The sequence below is a fragment of the Trachypithecus francoisi genome, unplaced genomic scaffold, assembly GCF_009764315.1.
Source record: "Trachypithecus francoisi isolate TF-2019V2 unplaced genomic scaffold, Tfra_2.0 Lachesis_group2, whole genome shotgun sequence".
In the NCBI taxonomy this organism is placed as follows: Eukaryota; Metazoa; Chordata; class Mammalia; order Primates; family Cercopithecidae; genus Trachypithecus; species Trachypithecus francoisi.
The window spans coordinates 73,146,321-73,163,024 of NW_022681465.1; the positions used below are offsets into that span (position 1 = coordinate 73,146,321).

General features: G+C 40.3%; 1 protein-coding gene across 11 annotated transcripts in view; it reads left to right on the forward strand.

The window, feature by feature from the left end:
- OSMR (oncostatin M receptor) overlaps nucleotides 1-16,704 on the forward strand; it is a 101,454-nt gene that overhangs the window by 19,736 nt on the left and 65,014 nt on the right. For 9 of the 11 annotated variants that reach the window (XR_004429806.1, XM_033179417.1, XM_033179421.1 and 6 more), the window contains 3 exons: nucleotides 1,704-1,789; nucleotides 10,397-10,569; nucleotides 15,826-15,997. Coding sequence is in view for 10 of the 11 variants with exons in the window: in XM_033179417.1 (XP_033035308.1) it covers nucleotides 1,717-1,789; nucleotides 10,397-10,569; nucleotides 15,826-15,997 (418 nt within the window). In the remaining variant the exon portion in view is untranslated. The remainder of the gene's footprint in view (nucleotides 1-1,703; nucleotides 1,790-10,396; nucleotides 10,570-15,825; nucleotides 15,998-16,704) is intronic. The other 2 variants (XM_033179423.1, XM_033179425.1) reach the window with 1 other exon arrangement.

The following is a 16,704-nucleotide window of genomic DNA, read 5'->3' on the forward strand; positions in this document are numbered from 1 at the left end:
AGCCCCTCCCTCAGTGTATTCTATTTGAAGTTTTAAGTAGAGATTTTGGAGAAGTATGAATGACATGTTTGCCAAAAATAGAAAGTAGTGGAAAGAGGTGCTTAAAGGAATATAAATAAAACCTGTTCTTTGCAGATTTTTGCCTCTGTTTGCAATTGGGCTTACCTATAGACAGGTCTGACCACCCTAGAATAATTTGTTGATGTGGTTTAACCCTCTTCTAGTCTTCACGGTTGTTCCCACTTACCTGTAAAATATTATTTTTAAAAATAGAGGACATAGGCAATAAGAGTTGATTATCTGGTTTACTGAATTGCTGGCTTTTGATAAAATCCAGGTGGCTGGACAGAGGCAAAAATTGTTTTCAAATTAATTGTTTCATTGTTGCCCTCTGCTGAGTCAGAGTTTGAAGGAGAAAAGTGAAATTCAGTGCTTCCCCTGACTAATACATTTGTTATTAAATTAAGAACATATTAACCTTTTTGAGGTCATCCAGCCTTATTCTTGATGTCCACAGATTTTCCCGTGGTCAGAGTACCTGATGAATCACTGAAGCTCTTTGGGTCTTTACAATTCTTTTCTAAGGAAAGGAAAACCGGAAATTATTTGGAATAATGAAAAACTGACTGTCTCTTGGGAGAATATGCTAACCTAGGTTAAATTTTAATGAGGGAGATAGGGAAGAATGGAGATGCTCTCACCTCCAAGTAATTAATTTAAATTTAGCTCTCTTGAGACTATTGTATTTGTTATCTTTCTAATCAGATTTTGTTGTCCATATTTAACTCTTGTTTCTCTGCTTGACCTTTCTTTACCAATCTCTGCTTGGTCTGAATGAATTGGTTGATCAGTTATCCATTGCCACCAAGCATCAGTGGCACATGGCAATAAGCATTTATTGCTCTTTTACCTAAGGTCAGCTGCCCTTGTCTGGGGTTGGCTGGCTGCTGGCTGATCTAGGCTGGTCTCAGCTAGAGCAGCTGAGGTGGCCCTCTGTGTTTCATGTGTTGCTCATTCCCCTTCTGGTTCCAGTAGGTGATATGGTTTGGCTGTGGCCCCACCCAAATCTCAACTTGAATTGTATATCCCAGAATTCCCACGTTGTTGGAGGGACCCAGTGGGAGGTAATTGAATCATGGGGGCTGGTCTTTCCTGTGCTGTTCTCCTGATGGTCAATAAGTCTCATGAGATCTGATGGACTTATCAAGGGTTTCCACTTTTGCTTCTTACTTATTTTCTCTTGCTGCCGCCATATAAGAAGTACCTTTCACTTCCTGCCATGATTCTGAGGCCTCCCCAGCCATGTGGAACTGTAAGTACAATTAAACCTCTTTTTCTTCACAGTCTCAGGTATGTCTTTATCAGCAGCATGAAAACAGACTAATATAGTAGGGTAGCCCATAAATACTCTTTTCATGTCAAAGGTAGAAACACAAAAGAGCAGGTAGAAACTGGCACACCATCCTACCTGGCACACTATCACTTGTGCCTTATCTATGGACCTAAGAAGGTCCCATGGGGCAGGGAAATATACTCTTCCTAGTTTTGGGGGGACTCTAATGTAACATGACAAGAGACATGGATACAGGGAAGGGAGAAATATGGGAGCCTTTAATGCTTCATCTACCACAATTGGCTCAAAGAAACCTACCAGGATTGAAAATTAAATAAAATTTTCCTTCTTTGTAATTTATATTTTTCAGAAAACCAGAACTGATGGCTGTATTTGTAGTCTTTCAGACAACATTCTTCTTAACATTGCTGTCCTTGAGGACTTACCAGAGTGAAGGTAAGAAGTGGAAGGAACAGTAAAGACAAAAATCATGTCAGGAACAATTGAAGTCATTGTGCTTGGAGAAAAAGTTAAACAGTTCTTTTTTCTTTGAGAATTACTTAAAATTCATGAGTATCTGCCATGAGATGATTTGTCAATCTCTCTAAGCAGTGGTTGCTTTAGTCTTGGCCTCTCTCATCTTGATGGCTCTCTTAATAAGCCACCCCTTCACCCTGACTTCCTGGTCAATGCACTGGTCCTTAGGGCGGTTGTAAATAGACTTAATCCCTTAGAAATTCATGATGGATATATTTTATCAAACCATCATCAGAGCAGTTCTTTCTGTACCTTGCTGAGAAAAGACACTGGATATACCACATCAGTGTTGACCACTAGGTTAGTACAAGTTTTTATGTCTCTCAACTATGTTCATTGAGAAGCTGTTAGCTTAGTGAAATATGAGTAAAAGCAATGAAAATACGAACCAACAGAAACTCAAAAAAGTCAATAAGAATTGACTTATTGACAATAAATAAAGTCAATAAGAATTTAATACCTCTAAAATATTATTGATACCCTATTACTTTGAACTCATTTAGAAGTGGATCTTAGACTTCAGAGAGTTTCTATTGGTGCATACTTTTTTGTACCTTTCATCTGTATTTTACAAAGCTTTACATTTTCCTCTTCCTATATTTATTCTTTGCTGTGCTCTTCTTTTGTTGTATTTTTTTTTTTTGTCTTTTTTTTTTTTCTTCCTTTTTGTGGAGAACAGGGTCTCGCTGTATTACCCAGGCAGGTCTTGAACTCCTGGGCTCAAGTTATCCTCCCGCCTCTGCCTCCCTGAGAGCTGGGATTACAGGCGTGAGCCACCGCACCTGGCTTTTTTTTTTTTTTTTTTTTTTAGACAAAGTCTGGCTCTGTTGCCCAGGCTGGAGTGCAGTGGCCTGATCTCAGCTCACTGCAAGCTCCGCCTCCCAGGTTTATGCCTTTCTCCTGCCTCAGCCTCCTGAGTAGCTGGGACTACAGGCACCCGTCACCACGCCCGGCTAGTTTTTTGCATTTTTTTAGTAGAGACGGGGCCAGGATGGTCTCGATCTCGTGACCTCGTGATCCGCCCGCCTCGGCCTCCCAAAGTGCTGGGATTATAGGCTTGAGCCACTGCGCCCGGCCTGCTGTACTTTTCTTTTAAAGGAGTGTACAGGTGTTTGCTCCTAGTAATTACTCATGCAGTTCCTGTCCATGGATTCACGAAAATGATCTTTGCAGGGAATATGCATAGAATTTCTCATCTTCCTTGAAACTCCATGAAAAGATACTTGAAAAAGAAAAGGAAACATTGTTCTGATAATTGCTCAATTCTCTGTCTGGCATTTCTTTCATCTGGATTTATTTATATTAGGTCCAGGGTACATGGGAAGACGCTACTATGCTGCTTCTTTTGGCATCTTAAAAACCATAGTTTGATGTTAGTCTCTTCTAATCTGGGGCCAAAAAGTGGGAAATAGGATTTCTCATTTGTAGGATGTATACTTCTCGCTTACTCTATCTTACTTGCTAAAATCTAAGCACGGTGCAACTGGACTGAGTGGTCAAACCTTATAATAAGAATGATTTTCAAACAGACCCACTGCCCCACCTCCAGGTGTAACCGAAATGCAGGTTCAGTTGCTTGCAGCTTGCAGAGTCCGGTTAAAATGGGCAAGGTCTGGTATAAAAAAAGAAAAACAACTTTTGATTCCAAAGCTAACTTAGGGTATTAAGTACAGGCTTTCCTCTTTAAGGGGACTGCTTTGTTTTTGGAGTAGAGAGTGGGCACTTTTCAAGCAGGGGGCCTATGCAGTGGCAGAAGTGAGCAGATAGGGATTTGCATACTCACTTTAGTACCTTATCTACTGGTTAGTTGAGTTGGCATCCTTTTTTTAAATTTATTTATTTATTTATATTTTTTTGATTTTTATTATTATGCTTTAAGTTCTAGGGTACATGTGCATAATGTGCAGGTTTGTTACATATGTATACTTGTGCCATGTTGGTGTGCTGCACCCATCAACTCGTCAGCACCCATCAACTCGTCATTTACATCAGGTATAACTCCCAATGCAATTCCTCCCCCCTCCCCCCTCCCCATGATAGGCCCTGGTGTGTGATGTTCCCCTTCCCAAGTCCAAGTGATCTCATTGTTCAGTTCCCACCTATGAGTGAGAACATGCAGTGTTTGGTTTTCTGTTCTTGTGATAGTTTGCTGAGAATGATGGTTTCCAGCTGCATCCATGTCCCTACAAAGGACGCAAACTCATCCTTTTTTATGGCTGCATAGTATTCCATGGTGTATATGTGCCACATTTTCTTAATCCAGTCTGTCACAGATGGACATTTGGGTTGATTCCAAGTCTTTGCTATTGTGAATAGTGCCACAGTGAACATACGTGTGCATGTGTCTTTATAGCAGTGTGATTTATAATCCGTTGGGTATATACCCAGTAATGGGATGGCTGGGTCATATGGTACATCTAGTTCTATATCCTTGAGGAATCGCCATACTGTTTTCCATAATGGTTGAACTAGTTTACATTCCCACCAACAGTGTAAAAGTGTTCCTATTTCTCCACATCCTCTCCAGCACCTGTTGTTTCCTGACTTTAATGATTGCCATTCTAACTGGTGTGAGATGGTATCTCATTGTGGTTTTGATTTGCATTTCTCTGATGGCGAGTGATGATGAGCATTTTTTCATGTGTCTGTTGGCTGTATGAATGTCTTCTTTTGAGAAATGTCTGTTCATATCCCTTGCCCACTTTTTGATGGGGTTGTTTTTTTCTTGTAAATTTGTTTGAGTTCTTTGTAGATTCTGGATATTAGCCCTTTGTCAGATGAGTAGATTGCAACAATTTTCTCCCATTCTGTAGGTTGCCTGTTCACTCTGATGGTAGTTTCTTTTGCTGAGCAGAAGCTCTTTAGTTTAATTAGATCCCATTTGTCAATTTTGGCTTTTGTTGCCCTTGCTTTTGGTGTTTTAGACATGAAGTCCTTGCCCATGCCTATGTCCTGAATGGTATTACCTAGGTTTTCTTCTAGGGTTTTTATGGTATTAGATCTAACATTTAAGTCTCTAATCCATCTTGAATTAATTTTCGTATAAGGAGTAAGGAAAGGATCCAGTTTCAGCTTTCTACTTATAGCTAGCCAATTTTCCCAGCACCATGTATTAAATAGGGAATCTTTTCCCTATTTCTTGTTTTTGGCAAGTTTGTCAAAGATCAGATGGCTGTAGATGTGTGGTATTATTTCTGAGTTGGCATCCTTATGGGCAGAAATAGACTGTAAGGTGGCTGAAAATTCTCCAGGTGGGAGAGAGTTTCACAGTGGGCATACTTTGGGTTGTAAATCAACTGTTATCTCTCAAGGCAGTCTCCTGGTGGGTGAGAGTTCCTCTCTGGAGCTTCTAAGCATATCATTATTAATAGATGAACTTGCCCTGTAGGGAGTGTCTGGTGAAGGGGAGATAAAAGGTTATAATTGCATTTCCAAAGGGCTAAGTAGGAAGTGGGGAACAGAGGGAAATGGGGAAAAGAGAAAATAATAAAACAATAGTAACTCATTCTCTTTTTTTTTTGAAAAATGAGTTACTCGGTTACACGGGGTCTCCAGGAAATCTCAGGCATCTAACGCTAAGCTTTCAGCCCAGCTCATTTCTCCAGTAAAGTTTCATTTTCTGATCCAGCACTATTTACTATGTGCCTTTTATGTACAAGCCACTCTGCTCTCAGAGTAAGCTCTGCTGCTCATGCTTTCAGCTTCTTTTATTTAGATCAGATATACATTTCCCTGTTTTTCTATCAACCAATCTTCACTTCTGCTTCCAGCTTTCTCTGTCAAGCATGCTTTCTTTGATAATTAATCCTGTCATTGCTCTGACCTGTACTGTTCGGATTTCTTGTCTCAATTTCTGCTGAGGATTTATTCCAAGTAACCTGGCTTAATTTCTCCAATCAACAAGGCAGAGCCAAGACTTTCTTCAGTTAACCCTCGGTACATGTTTCCATCAGCCAGAGATTATGACTGCAGCAATATATTCCTCTGTCTGTTTGTATATGTACATACAGACAGAGATAGGGAGATAAATACATAGTGTGTTTTTAAATAAAAGTTAAATTATAGTATATATATACTCAGGAATTTTTTATTACTTAAAACAATTACTACAACACATGATGAGTTTTTTTCTTTGATATTAAATGTTCTTCTAGAGAAGAACAACATTATTTTTAATTGCTGCATGATAAACCTTCTTATGAATGGACAATGGTTTATTTCCTTGAGTAGTGTTATGGATGGTCAGAGAAACAGGATGGGGAAAGTGGGAGGAGAGTATGTGGTTAAGTCCTGGTCTGATTCCCAAACCTGGCCTTCTTGGCCACACTCCAGCATTATAAAAAGAGAGCTGGACAGAGACCCAGGAGCCCTAGGTTCTGGTCTGATTGTGCGGCTGTGGCAAAGTCACTTCCCATTTTTTAACCTCAATTTCTTCGTCTGAAAAATAATGGGATTGGGTTTAATAATCTTTATGATTCTTTGATCTCTCTGACTTAACCTTGGCATTTTCCACTGTTTCCCAAGGAAGTCCTAGGTTGCTTTTAACCAGATTATTTTTGACTGATGTCACTCGAGCACCTGAGTCATTCAGCACTCACTGATAGCGTATGTTAATATAAAGAGTTCTTCTTTTGTCTAGAGCTTCCAGAAGTAAAATTTAGACTGGTAGTTGACTCATTCATTCAGCAACCAATCACTGAATGTCTTTCCCATAACTAGTATGTTCTTAGTCTTGGTTTCTCTAAGCTGAGCAAGGCTGAGTCCCAACCTTGTTTCACTCACAGTCTGCAGGGAGACAGGCACAGAAACAGACTCTTACAGCATGTTGCAATCATTGCTCCAAACAAGAGCTTAGGAAATCTAAGGAGGAATTCTGAGGTATGATTATAGTGGAGTGAATCGGATAGCTTAACAAAGTATTTCTTTTAAAATACAACTTATTATTCGATTCTCAAACTAATACATGTTTCTGAAGAACGTTTACAAAATACCAAAAAGTATAAAGAAGAAAATTAAAATCACTCAACCTCATCATCCAGAAATAACTGCTGTTATAATGATTGTTAACATTTTATTTTTACTTTCCTTTATGGGTTTGAAAAAAAACCATGTCCTTTAAAAATCGTAAAATGGGGTACATATTCCAATACATTTTTTAAAAGTGTATGGGAAAATCCAATGAAAATATGTATGATTTAAATTTGGCAATAGAATAAAAGAGTAGGATTATGGGAACTCAATCTCTGTGTTATGCAAGCATTTTTATCATGAGTAATTAGTGACATTGATTCATGATACTCATTTGGTGAGTAAATTAGCAATATTAGTACATTCGCAATGTTATGCAACCATCACCTGATTCAGTTGCAAAACATTTTCATCACACCCAAAGGAAACCACTGCTTAAGCAGTTAGTCTTGATTCCCCTCTCTCTCAGCCCCTGGCAGCTACCAGTCTACTTTCTGTCTCTATGGTACTTACTATTCTGGCAATTTCATACAAATGGAATCACAGTATAAAACCGTGTGTATCTGGCTTCTTTCACTTAGCATGATGTTTGTGAGGTTAATCCAATTGTAGCATGTATCAGTATTCAATTTCTTATGGCTGAGTAATAGTCCTTTGTATGTATATACCACAGTTTGTTCATCTGGTCATCCACTGATGACAGTCTCAGTTGTTTCCACCTCTTGGCTGTTGTGGATAATGCTGATGCAAATTTGTGGACAATTATTTGTTTTAATTCCTGCTTTCAATTCTTTGGGATATCTACCTACAAATGGAATTGCTGGGTTATATGGTGATTCTATTTTAACTTGTTTGTCTTGGAGACAGGGTCTCACTCTATCACTCAGGCTGGAGTTAACTTTTTGAGCAATTATCAAAATGTTTTCAACAAAGTGGAGCCATTTTACATTCCTACAGGGGCTGTACAGGGGCTGTAATTTCTCCACATCCTCACCAACACTTGTTATTTCCATTTTAAAAATTATTATAGCCATTTTCATGGATAAGAAATGGTACCTCTTTGTGATTTTGACTTGAATTTCCTTAGTGACTAATGATATTGAACATCTTTTCGTGTGCTTGTTAGTCATTTGTATATCTTCCTTGGATAAATGTTCATTCAAGTCTTTTGACTTATTTTATTTTATTTTATTTTGTTGTGACAGGGTCTCACTCTGTTGCCCAGGTGGAGTGTAGTGGTGTGATCACGGTTCACTGCAACCTCTGTCTCCCCGGCTCAAGCCATCCTCTTATGTCAGCTTCTTGAGTAGCTGAGACTGCATGTGCCATGACACTCAGCTAATTTTTGTATTTTTTTTTTTTGGTAGAGACAGGGTTTTTCCATGTTGCCCAGACTCTTTTGCCTATTTTTAAAGTGAGTTCTTTGTCTTTTTGTTGCTGGTTTGTAAGAGTTCTTTGTATAGTATGGATACTGGAACCTTATCAGATATATGATTTGCAAATATTTTCTCACATTCTATAGGTTGTCTTTTCACTTTTCACGTTTTTGATATTGTTATTCAATGCACAGAATTGTTTATTTTATTGGCTATTTTTGTTGTTGTTGTTGTTGCACATACTCTGGATTCAGATCTAAGGACCCACTGCCAAACTCACGGTTGTGGAATTCACACTGAGTTATAGTTATCACCCTAGCCCTTCCCAGCATCACATTTACAAAATATCACAAGGTAACTTCCTGGGAAGGTAACCGTTGTGGCTCCCTTGCCTTTTATGGGCATTCTTGTTCATCTCACTTTCATAGAATGAGTTGTCTGAGGTGTTCCTCCAAATTCTGAGGTTATGCCCCATTTGAATCAGAAGCTTTCTACTGTGTGGACCAATCACATGAAAAACATCATGTTTGTCTTGTATCCACCAGGGATACTCCTCAGTTTATCTGGCTCCATACAGAGCCCCATCCTGTCACCTGTGTCCTGACCATGGCAGGACATTGTTGTTGGCGCCATGCCAAATACTTCTCAGACATTCCATTCCATGCAAACTTTGATTGGGCCAATGCTCCTGTCTTAACAGTTGGAGGACAGTAAAAGGGGACACAGGTGTTGGTATTAGAGAGATTCCTATTTAACTTCACATAGCTTTGTATATGTTATTTACCCTAATTGAGCTTGAGTTTCCTTATCTGAAAAATTGCTGTTTAACACTTCTGTAGTAGGCATTGCATGAGACAGCGTAAGTAAAGGCCCTAGCACTGTGCCTGGTCAATAACATGTGCTCAATTTCATTGTTATTTTTACTTCCCTATGAGAAAAATAGCATGTGCAGAATGGCAGTTTGGGGACATTTTTTCAGTATTGAAGATTGTTTCCATTTTTTGTTGTCAAAATGAGATAGTCTGTTACCATTTAAACTTAATGTTAGAGAGGTTCAAATGAGGAGGGGAAATCCCCCTGAAACTAGAAAACTGAATGCTTAAAAGATGATATCTGTTATGCCATGGGTCATCAGATAGCAGCTGATTTTATCGATACAGGCTTTATCTGTTCAATACCTTTGTACCACTCCCAGTTTACTTCTGATACCCTCACAGTTGAAATAGTTGAATCAGCAATACACAATTATTTTCCAATCTATATGGTGTTTTTCTCCTCTTAAGTGGAAAGTCATGATTTGTTCTTCTCTAAGAATTAGCAGTGACTTAACTCAGTCAGGACACATTCTGTCTCTAGTGGCAGATATATCAGCTTAAACCTCTGTGTGCCACCATTTGCAGTGGCACCATTGGTGGTTTATGCAGTCAGCCTAAGAGATAGTCTGCTGCTTCCCAAGGCCACCAACTTCAGCAAACCTGTTTCATGTTTGAATTCCTATTCTTTTACAGACTGTGTCATACCACTAACTGGTCTAAAATTCCAATCTCTTGGACTATTTCATATGAGTTCATCATGTCTCTCCAGCTAACTTTCTTCTTTGAGCTAGGAACCTTGTCACAATTATTTTGTTTCACATCAAATGTCTGGTATCTTGCTGTTCTCATCGAAAGAGTTCAGTTAATTCTTGCTAATCTTTATCTTTTAAGTTAAATACATTGAGACATAAATGACCATGTCTACAGATAAGACATGCTCCCACATTGTAATCTTTTACCAAACTATAAAATATTGACTTTCAAAAAGGAAACTTTCATTTCTGATTTTCAGAAATATAACATTTCCATCAAAAAGTCCTCTTTCTTTTTTTCAGACTTGTTATAAATTTCCAAACCAGTTAGATTGTCCAATAAAGGATTCTTCTGTTTCGTTTACCTGTTTATCAATGTATGAACTTGCTGTATATTATTGAGCAAGTCACTTCATTCATCTAGATCTTAATTTCTGTGTCTGCTAAGTGATTTCCAAATTCTCTTCCACATTTCCAAAGTGTCTGATTCCAGGATGCACATATGAGCAATATTTTCCAGAGCTAAATAATGATGATATTAAGGTTTAATTATTTCTGACTCTTCAATCATGCTCCTATTAAATATTATTTCATACTTCATTTTGATCTTTTCAGTCTTGGCTGAACGTTTACCATTGACTCCTGTGTCACTTAAAGTTTCCACCAATTCTATACATCAGAGTTTGCATTTACAATGGACTGTCCACAACCTTCCTTATCATCAGGAATTGAAAATGGTATTTCAGATCCAGATCAGTAGGACTGAAACATCCAATATTGTCTGGGTGGTAAGTAATTTTTTTTGGCTCAGTATTTTAAAAAGTCATCTTTAAAAAAAAGACACCATGGCTTTCTTTTATAACATCTGAAAAATTCTCGTTTTGGAAACATTAGCAGCTCAAAACAGTTTGTCTAAACAATTACATTTCTGTGTTTTCAGTTAAGGATAGGTAGGTAGGGTGAGATGCACTAAGCAAATAGGTTTTCTCAGTTTTGGTCTGTCTTCTAAGACTGTTGAGTCTGCCCTCATGCATACTGAATTCCAGAGAGCCACGAAGATTAACCATTTCATTCCTCCTACCTCTTTCTTCTCTGTCCCCCAGAGATTTTCCTAAATAAGATGTAATCATTTGGCAACATTTTTCTTTTGAATGTAGTGTCCTGACAGTTTCTTGGCCTGTACCCAGCTGAAATGCAAGGAAGAGTAAGTACTAGCACTTAATGTTCCATCCAACAAGGAGCCATGTTGTTGAGTAATTTCCTGTGTCCTTTGTTGCCTCACATGTGGCTTTTTCCACAACAAATTAAATTAAGAAAATACTGAATTTCACACTCTTTTTGTCTTTGAATTCTTTGGGGTGGATTTTTCACTTAGTTCAAATGATTATTAGGTCAGTTTGTCAGTTTTGCCTGAGGTGTCCCCATCTAGGGCACTGGGACACATTAGTGGTTAATGATTTCCGTTTCTCATCTGGGAACTATAGTAATCTATATGCACATAATGTTCAGTCATTTTCATGGGATATTTAAGGACAGTGGAATGTTTTCTCAGTGAAAGGAACTGAGAATTTTCCTGCAGGTAAGAGAAGCCTAAGACTATACTTGGGCCCTCTGTCAGCTCAACCAGGCTCCAGTCTTCACCCAGGCAGTGGAGGCTTTGGGTACACAGACACAGCATGGATAGTTCCTTTGATAAAGCATACAAGTCACTAATTTTAACATTTTCAGTTTCTTTCCATATTCATTAGTGAAATTTGAGATCTGAGCAAGTTTAATAAAATTTTGACTCTGTCCATTTAGGATTCATATCAAGTCTATAATTCTACCTCTCAAAGGACAGTTTCACACAATGAGACTTGGTATGGTGATTTTCAACAACAGCGATGCTTGTATGCAGCTGTTTACTCCCTTCTATCAACACATCTTTCCACTATCCCACCTTATATTAGTGAGTCTGATTTTTGTATTTTTAATGGGTACACTCGTTGGTAATTTGGGATGAGTAAAACATAGAAGCAAAGGTCATATTGAGACTAAGGATTATCCACACACAAAAAAATTGAGGTGGATGTGCTGGAGGAATTGTGGAAGACTAGCACTTAGCACCATTAGCAGAAATAACATTAACTGTAGACTACATGGATCCCATTCTTTATTTTTCCAAAAGGTAACTCATATCTATTGTTTTGTTAGAAAAAGTAATATTAGCCATAGACCAAGTGGATCTTTTTCTTTATTTTCCTAAAAAGCGATTGTTCATATCTGTTTTCATATTTGATTCCCGTAAGAGTCCTCTTTTCAAGGGAAAGCAGCTAGTATAGACTATTTCTGTAACCTTCTAGGGCTCAAGACCCTTCAGGGTAGAGTTTTGCCTTGTCTATTGTGTCGTCCTCATAATACTCAACCCAGCCTGACTACAACAGTGGAGAAACCACAACACAGAGAGGTTTATTGTGTTGCTCCAGGTGATAGAGGCAGGGTGGGAATCATCCTTCACCCCTGTGCCCAGAAAGGGATGACAGTCACATGCAGCCCCAGGCCATCGGTGGGCTCATGTCCTATGGAATAGAGGATGCCTTGAGAAACGCTGTCTGAATCACCATACCTGAAGTTGAGGAGAAATGTAAGATCCTCCTCCAGTTAAGGAGGAGGATGCTGCTTCTGTTTAGACCAAAATCTCCCTTATACAGGGAAGTTCCCTGTAGTGCAAGTCTGACGGGGTACTCTCATTCGTGCTGGGGGATACGGTGAAGCCTCTGGACTCAATGTCTCGGACACCTCTGTTCCCAAACAAGCCAAAGGAAGAGCGCCTTGACTTAGTTACTTGCAGCTGGACCAGAGGCACTGAGCTGTCTCCTGGATGGCACTGGCCATTTGGAACCCTGAACTGCATGGTCCTGCCCTCCTGGGTCATGGTCCCCCCCTTCCCTTTGCTTTATGATTTTGTCAATGGCATAGGAAGACAAAGTAGAGTAAGAGCTCAAGCTTGGAAGGAAGCCAGATGTGGGAGTCAAACGTCTCAGTAACAAATCAGTGACCTCTGTTAGACTTTTGCGTAAATGTGTGTGTCAATTTCTTGTGACTTGCTGATGTCTGCAAGGGTCAAATTAAACTTACCACTTCAATGAATGAAATGACCCAAAGACAATTCATCATATTTAAAGGAAAAAAAAATCACTGAATTGGGGAAAAGTTTTATCTCCTCTATTAACAGGGCTGTAAAGACCACAAAGCAGAAATTGAGGTTAAACAGGTTCCACACATAAATAGTGTTTGGGGGAAATACAACTCATTGCCTGTTAATGAAATGATTAAATCATTCAGTCCAGAGTTTTAGACTGTGTGCCCAGATCAGGCATTGTGCGCAGTGTGGGAATGTCAGCGCTGAGCCCGCTGGAAAGAATGAGGAGGTGAACACACAAATAGGGTATTCTACACATGGGCTGTGTGTGCAGATCACTGATGAAATGCTATGAGGTGGGGGTTACGCCTCACCTTCTCCCACAATTTGGAAAAAGGGCTGTTTGAGACCAAATATCCCAAGAGGATTGAAGTTAATTTCGCAAGTAGAATAGAAAAGAGTGTTCTGAGCAGACCCAACAGGCATGAGCAGAGGCCCTGAGAGAAGGGGCTAGGAAATTTCCAGGCCTGAAAGCCAGCTGTGGTGCTGGATCCCTGAGCACATGGGGATGGGAGCGCAGGCCTTGATACACAGGACCATGAGGTGCATGCTCAGGTTTTGTTTTTTTATCCCAAGGGCAATAAGAACAAAGGAAGTGGCAAGCTCTGATTTGAATAGCGGCACAGCAGAGTGTGGTGGGGAACTGGGGAAAGGGATGTATGGCCACTAGGAAGCGAGCTGTGGGTTCAGCCAAAGCAGAGATGTAGGTAAGAGAAGCGGCTGTGGGGTCCAGCCAAAGCAGAGATGCAGGTGAGAGAAGTGAGCTGTGGGGTCCAGCCAAGCAGAGATGTGGGTGAGAAGCAGCTGCGTTTGAGGGAGAGAAGGAAGGTAAAAGTCAGTCTGTGACTTGTTGGCATTAGAGTGAGGTTGATGTACTTCCTTCTAGCAGGGGTCGGGGGAAGAGAGGAAATATTTGCTCTTTTTTTTGAGATGGAGTCTCACTCTGTTGCCTAAGCTGGAGTGCAGTGGCGCAATCCCAGCTCACTGCAATCTCCGCCTCCCAGGTTCAAGAGATTCTCCTGCCTCAGCATCCTGAGTTGCTGGGATTCTAGGTGCACACTACCATACCTGGCTAATTTTTGTATTTTTAGTAGAGATGGGGTTTCACCATGTTGGTCAGACCGGTCTCAAACTCCTGACTTCATGATCTGCCTGCCTTGGCTTCCCAAAGTCCTGGGATATTTGCTCTTGAATTTTAAAAGTATTTAAGCAAAATGTACTTGACATTGCTCATGTTAAATAGTGAGAGTTTCATGGGTCAGGACCTCACAACTTGTTAAAGGAACATATTTTGTGATCTAGGAATAAAGTAGTGCAATAAATGGGAAATCAAATATAAACATTTAAAAAACCACAGTCTGCAGAGAATGAAAAAGAAAGCCCACAATTAAATGCCCCCTGGGTGGGATGTTCTCAGCCCAGGGCTGGGTTTAATTCTGTCAGGGTTACTGGTTCAAGTTTGGGACCTGAACAGGGGGCAGACATAAATAGAAGAAGGCCTCCGAGTTGCTAACTCCAAGCAGTGTGTGACATGTGACTTGTCCCATCCCCTTCACTGAGGACTTATTATTCTCCCGTAGAAACATGGATGCAGACTCGAGCTCAGGTTCCCCCAGGAAGTGTCAAGTGTGTGTCGTCTCCACCTTGCAGCTGTGGGGCAGGAAACAGGGGTCTTGGAGGAGGCACCCTGAGGAGACCTGGAGCTATGGGCACGTGAAGAAGACAGCGTGGTTCCTGCTCCCTCAGGACCATGCTAAAGTCACAGCTGATATACCAACAGCTAGCCACAGTATATAGGAGGGCCTCAGAAGGGGTGGAGACAAGAGGAATGCAGATGAAAGAGCAAGAAAGGCTTCATGAAGGAGACGGGGCATAACCTGGGCTTGAAGAACGAGGCAGATCCCCATACAGCAGGGAGTGGAAGACACCAAACCAAAGACACTGCCTGAGCAAAGACAGGTCTGAAATCATAAGGCATATCCAGAAGAGTGGAGGAAGCGCTATGTTTGGAGAGATGATTCCTGCAAGGGACTGCTGGGTTGGAGCCAGATTATAGAAGGCCTTGCATGACAGGGCAAGGTGTAAAGGAACCATTGAAGCCTGTGGAATTAGAGAATGGAAACACCAGCATCTCAGAAAGATGAAGGCTAAAGGCTGTGTCAAAAACCCAAATTACAGTTCAACTTAGACAAACTTCCTAGAGAACAGTGTAAGACATTTTGTGTCATTGACATCTTCAGGACCTAAGAGTCTGACAGATGGATCCCAAGAGATGGAGTGTGGTCCATGTGGCCACCATATCTGAAAGGATAAGAGACAGAAAACCAAGGGAGACTCAGAGAGCCATCTGTCAACTTCCGAGAGAAAATGGAACTTCTGCTGTGCCATGAAAGACTGCTTTCTTGACTGAGATTTGACCATCCTAATCTAAACCTTACCAAAGACAAGTATTTTTAAAAAACAATCAATTTTTTTAAAAAAGGATGACTGTGTTAATTCTCTACTTTTCAAGAACTTTCTTAGCAGATTCTCTGGGACTGGCGTAGTGAACACCTTCTGTCTCTGATCTGTTCCCCCAAGACCTGAGTAGCCTCTGTCTTCTCTCCCAATTGTTCCACATGAGTCCCCTGGAATTGGAAGACCATAGGGATTGGAAGCTGAGTTTTCAAAAGGCAGGAGGTCATAGCTGGCTCCCATGTGAGGCATCAGAACATGGGGAATTGACTAGCAGAAATGGACTTCACTGGTACATATTGTAGACCTGCATTGGGGCCTTAGGTTTGTGCTTTGGGATAAGTCAAGTCAAGCTATTTTATAGGACAAGATGGCTATGTGTTTCCAATTTTCTCCTCTTTGCTTTTAGGGGAATTACAGCACCACTGTGAAGTGGAACCAGGTTCTGCATTGGAGCTGGGAATCAGAACTCCCTTTGGAATGTGCCACACACTTTGTAAGAATGAAGAGTGTGATGGATGATGCCAGTTTCCCTGAGCCAAATTTCTGGAGCAACTGGAGTTCCTGGGAGGAAGTCAGTGGTAAGAAGTGAGATGGTTACAACAGTGAAAAGGGTTAATATATTTTTTAATGAGGAGCAATAGTCAAATAGTGGAAATCTCCTTTGAGGAACCCTGGGTAGACACTGACGTTATTTTCTTTTGGCTCCTATGGAAACTAAAAAACACAGGTGTGAAACTTGGCACTGGAAGATATAGTCTGAAGTCTTACTTCTGAGCTTACTCATTGAGATAGTTGTGCAGATTCAGGCAATTTTGTATTTGTTTTCAAAACATGTAAAGTGTGTGTATTATAAATGTTAAGTGAACAAAGCAAGACATAAATTGTAAATATTTATTTGAGCAACACAAAATGTGTATGCATCTAGAGTAGAGTTTGGGAACCTTTTTCTGTGAAGGGACAGGTAAGAGATACTGTAAGCTTTTCAGAGCATACAGTCTCCGTTTTGACTATTCAACTCTGCTACTGCAGTGTGAAAGCAGCCATAGTGTGTAAACCAATGAGAGGGCTTTGTTGATAGAACTTTATTTGCAAAAACAGGGCCGGGCATGGTGGCTCACGCCTGTAATCCCAGCACTTTAGGAGACCAAGGCGGGTGGATCACTTGAGGTCAGGAGTTCAAGACCAGCCTGGGAAACATGGTAAAATCCTGTCTCCACTAAAAATACAAAAATTAGCTGGGCATGGTGATGGGCACCTGTAGTCCCAGCTATTCTGGAGACTGAGG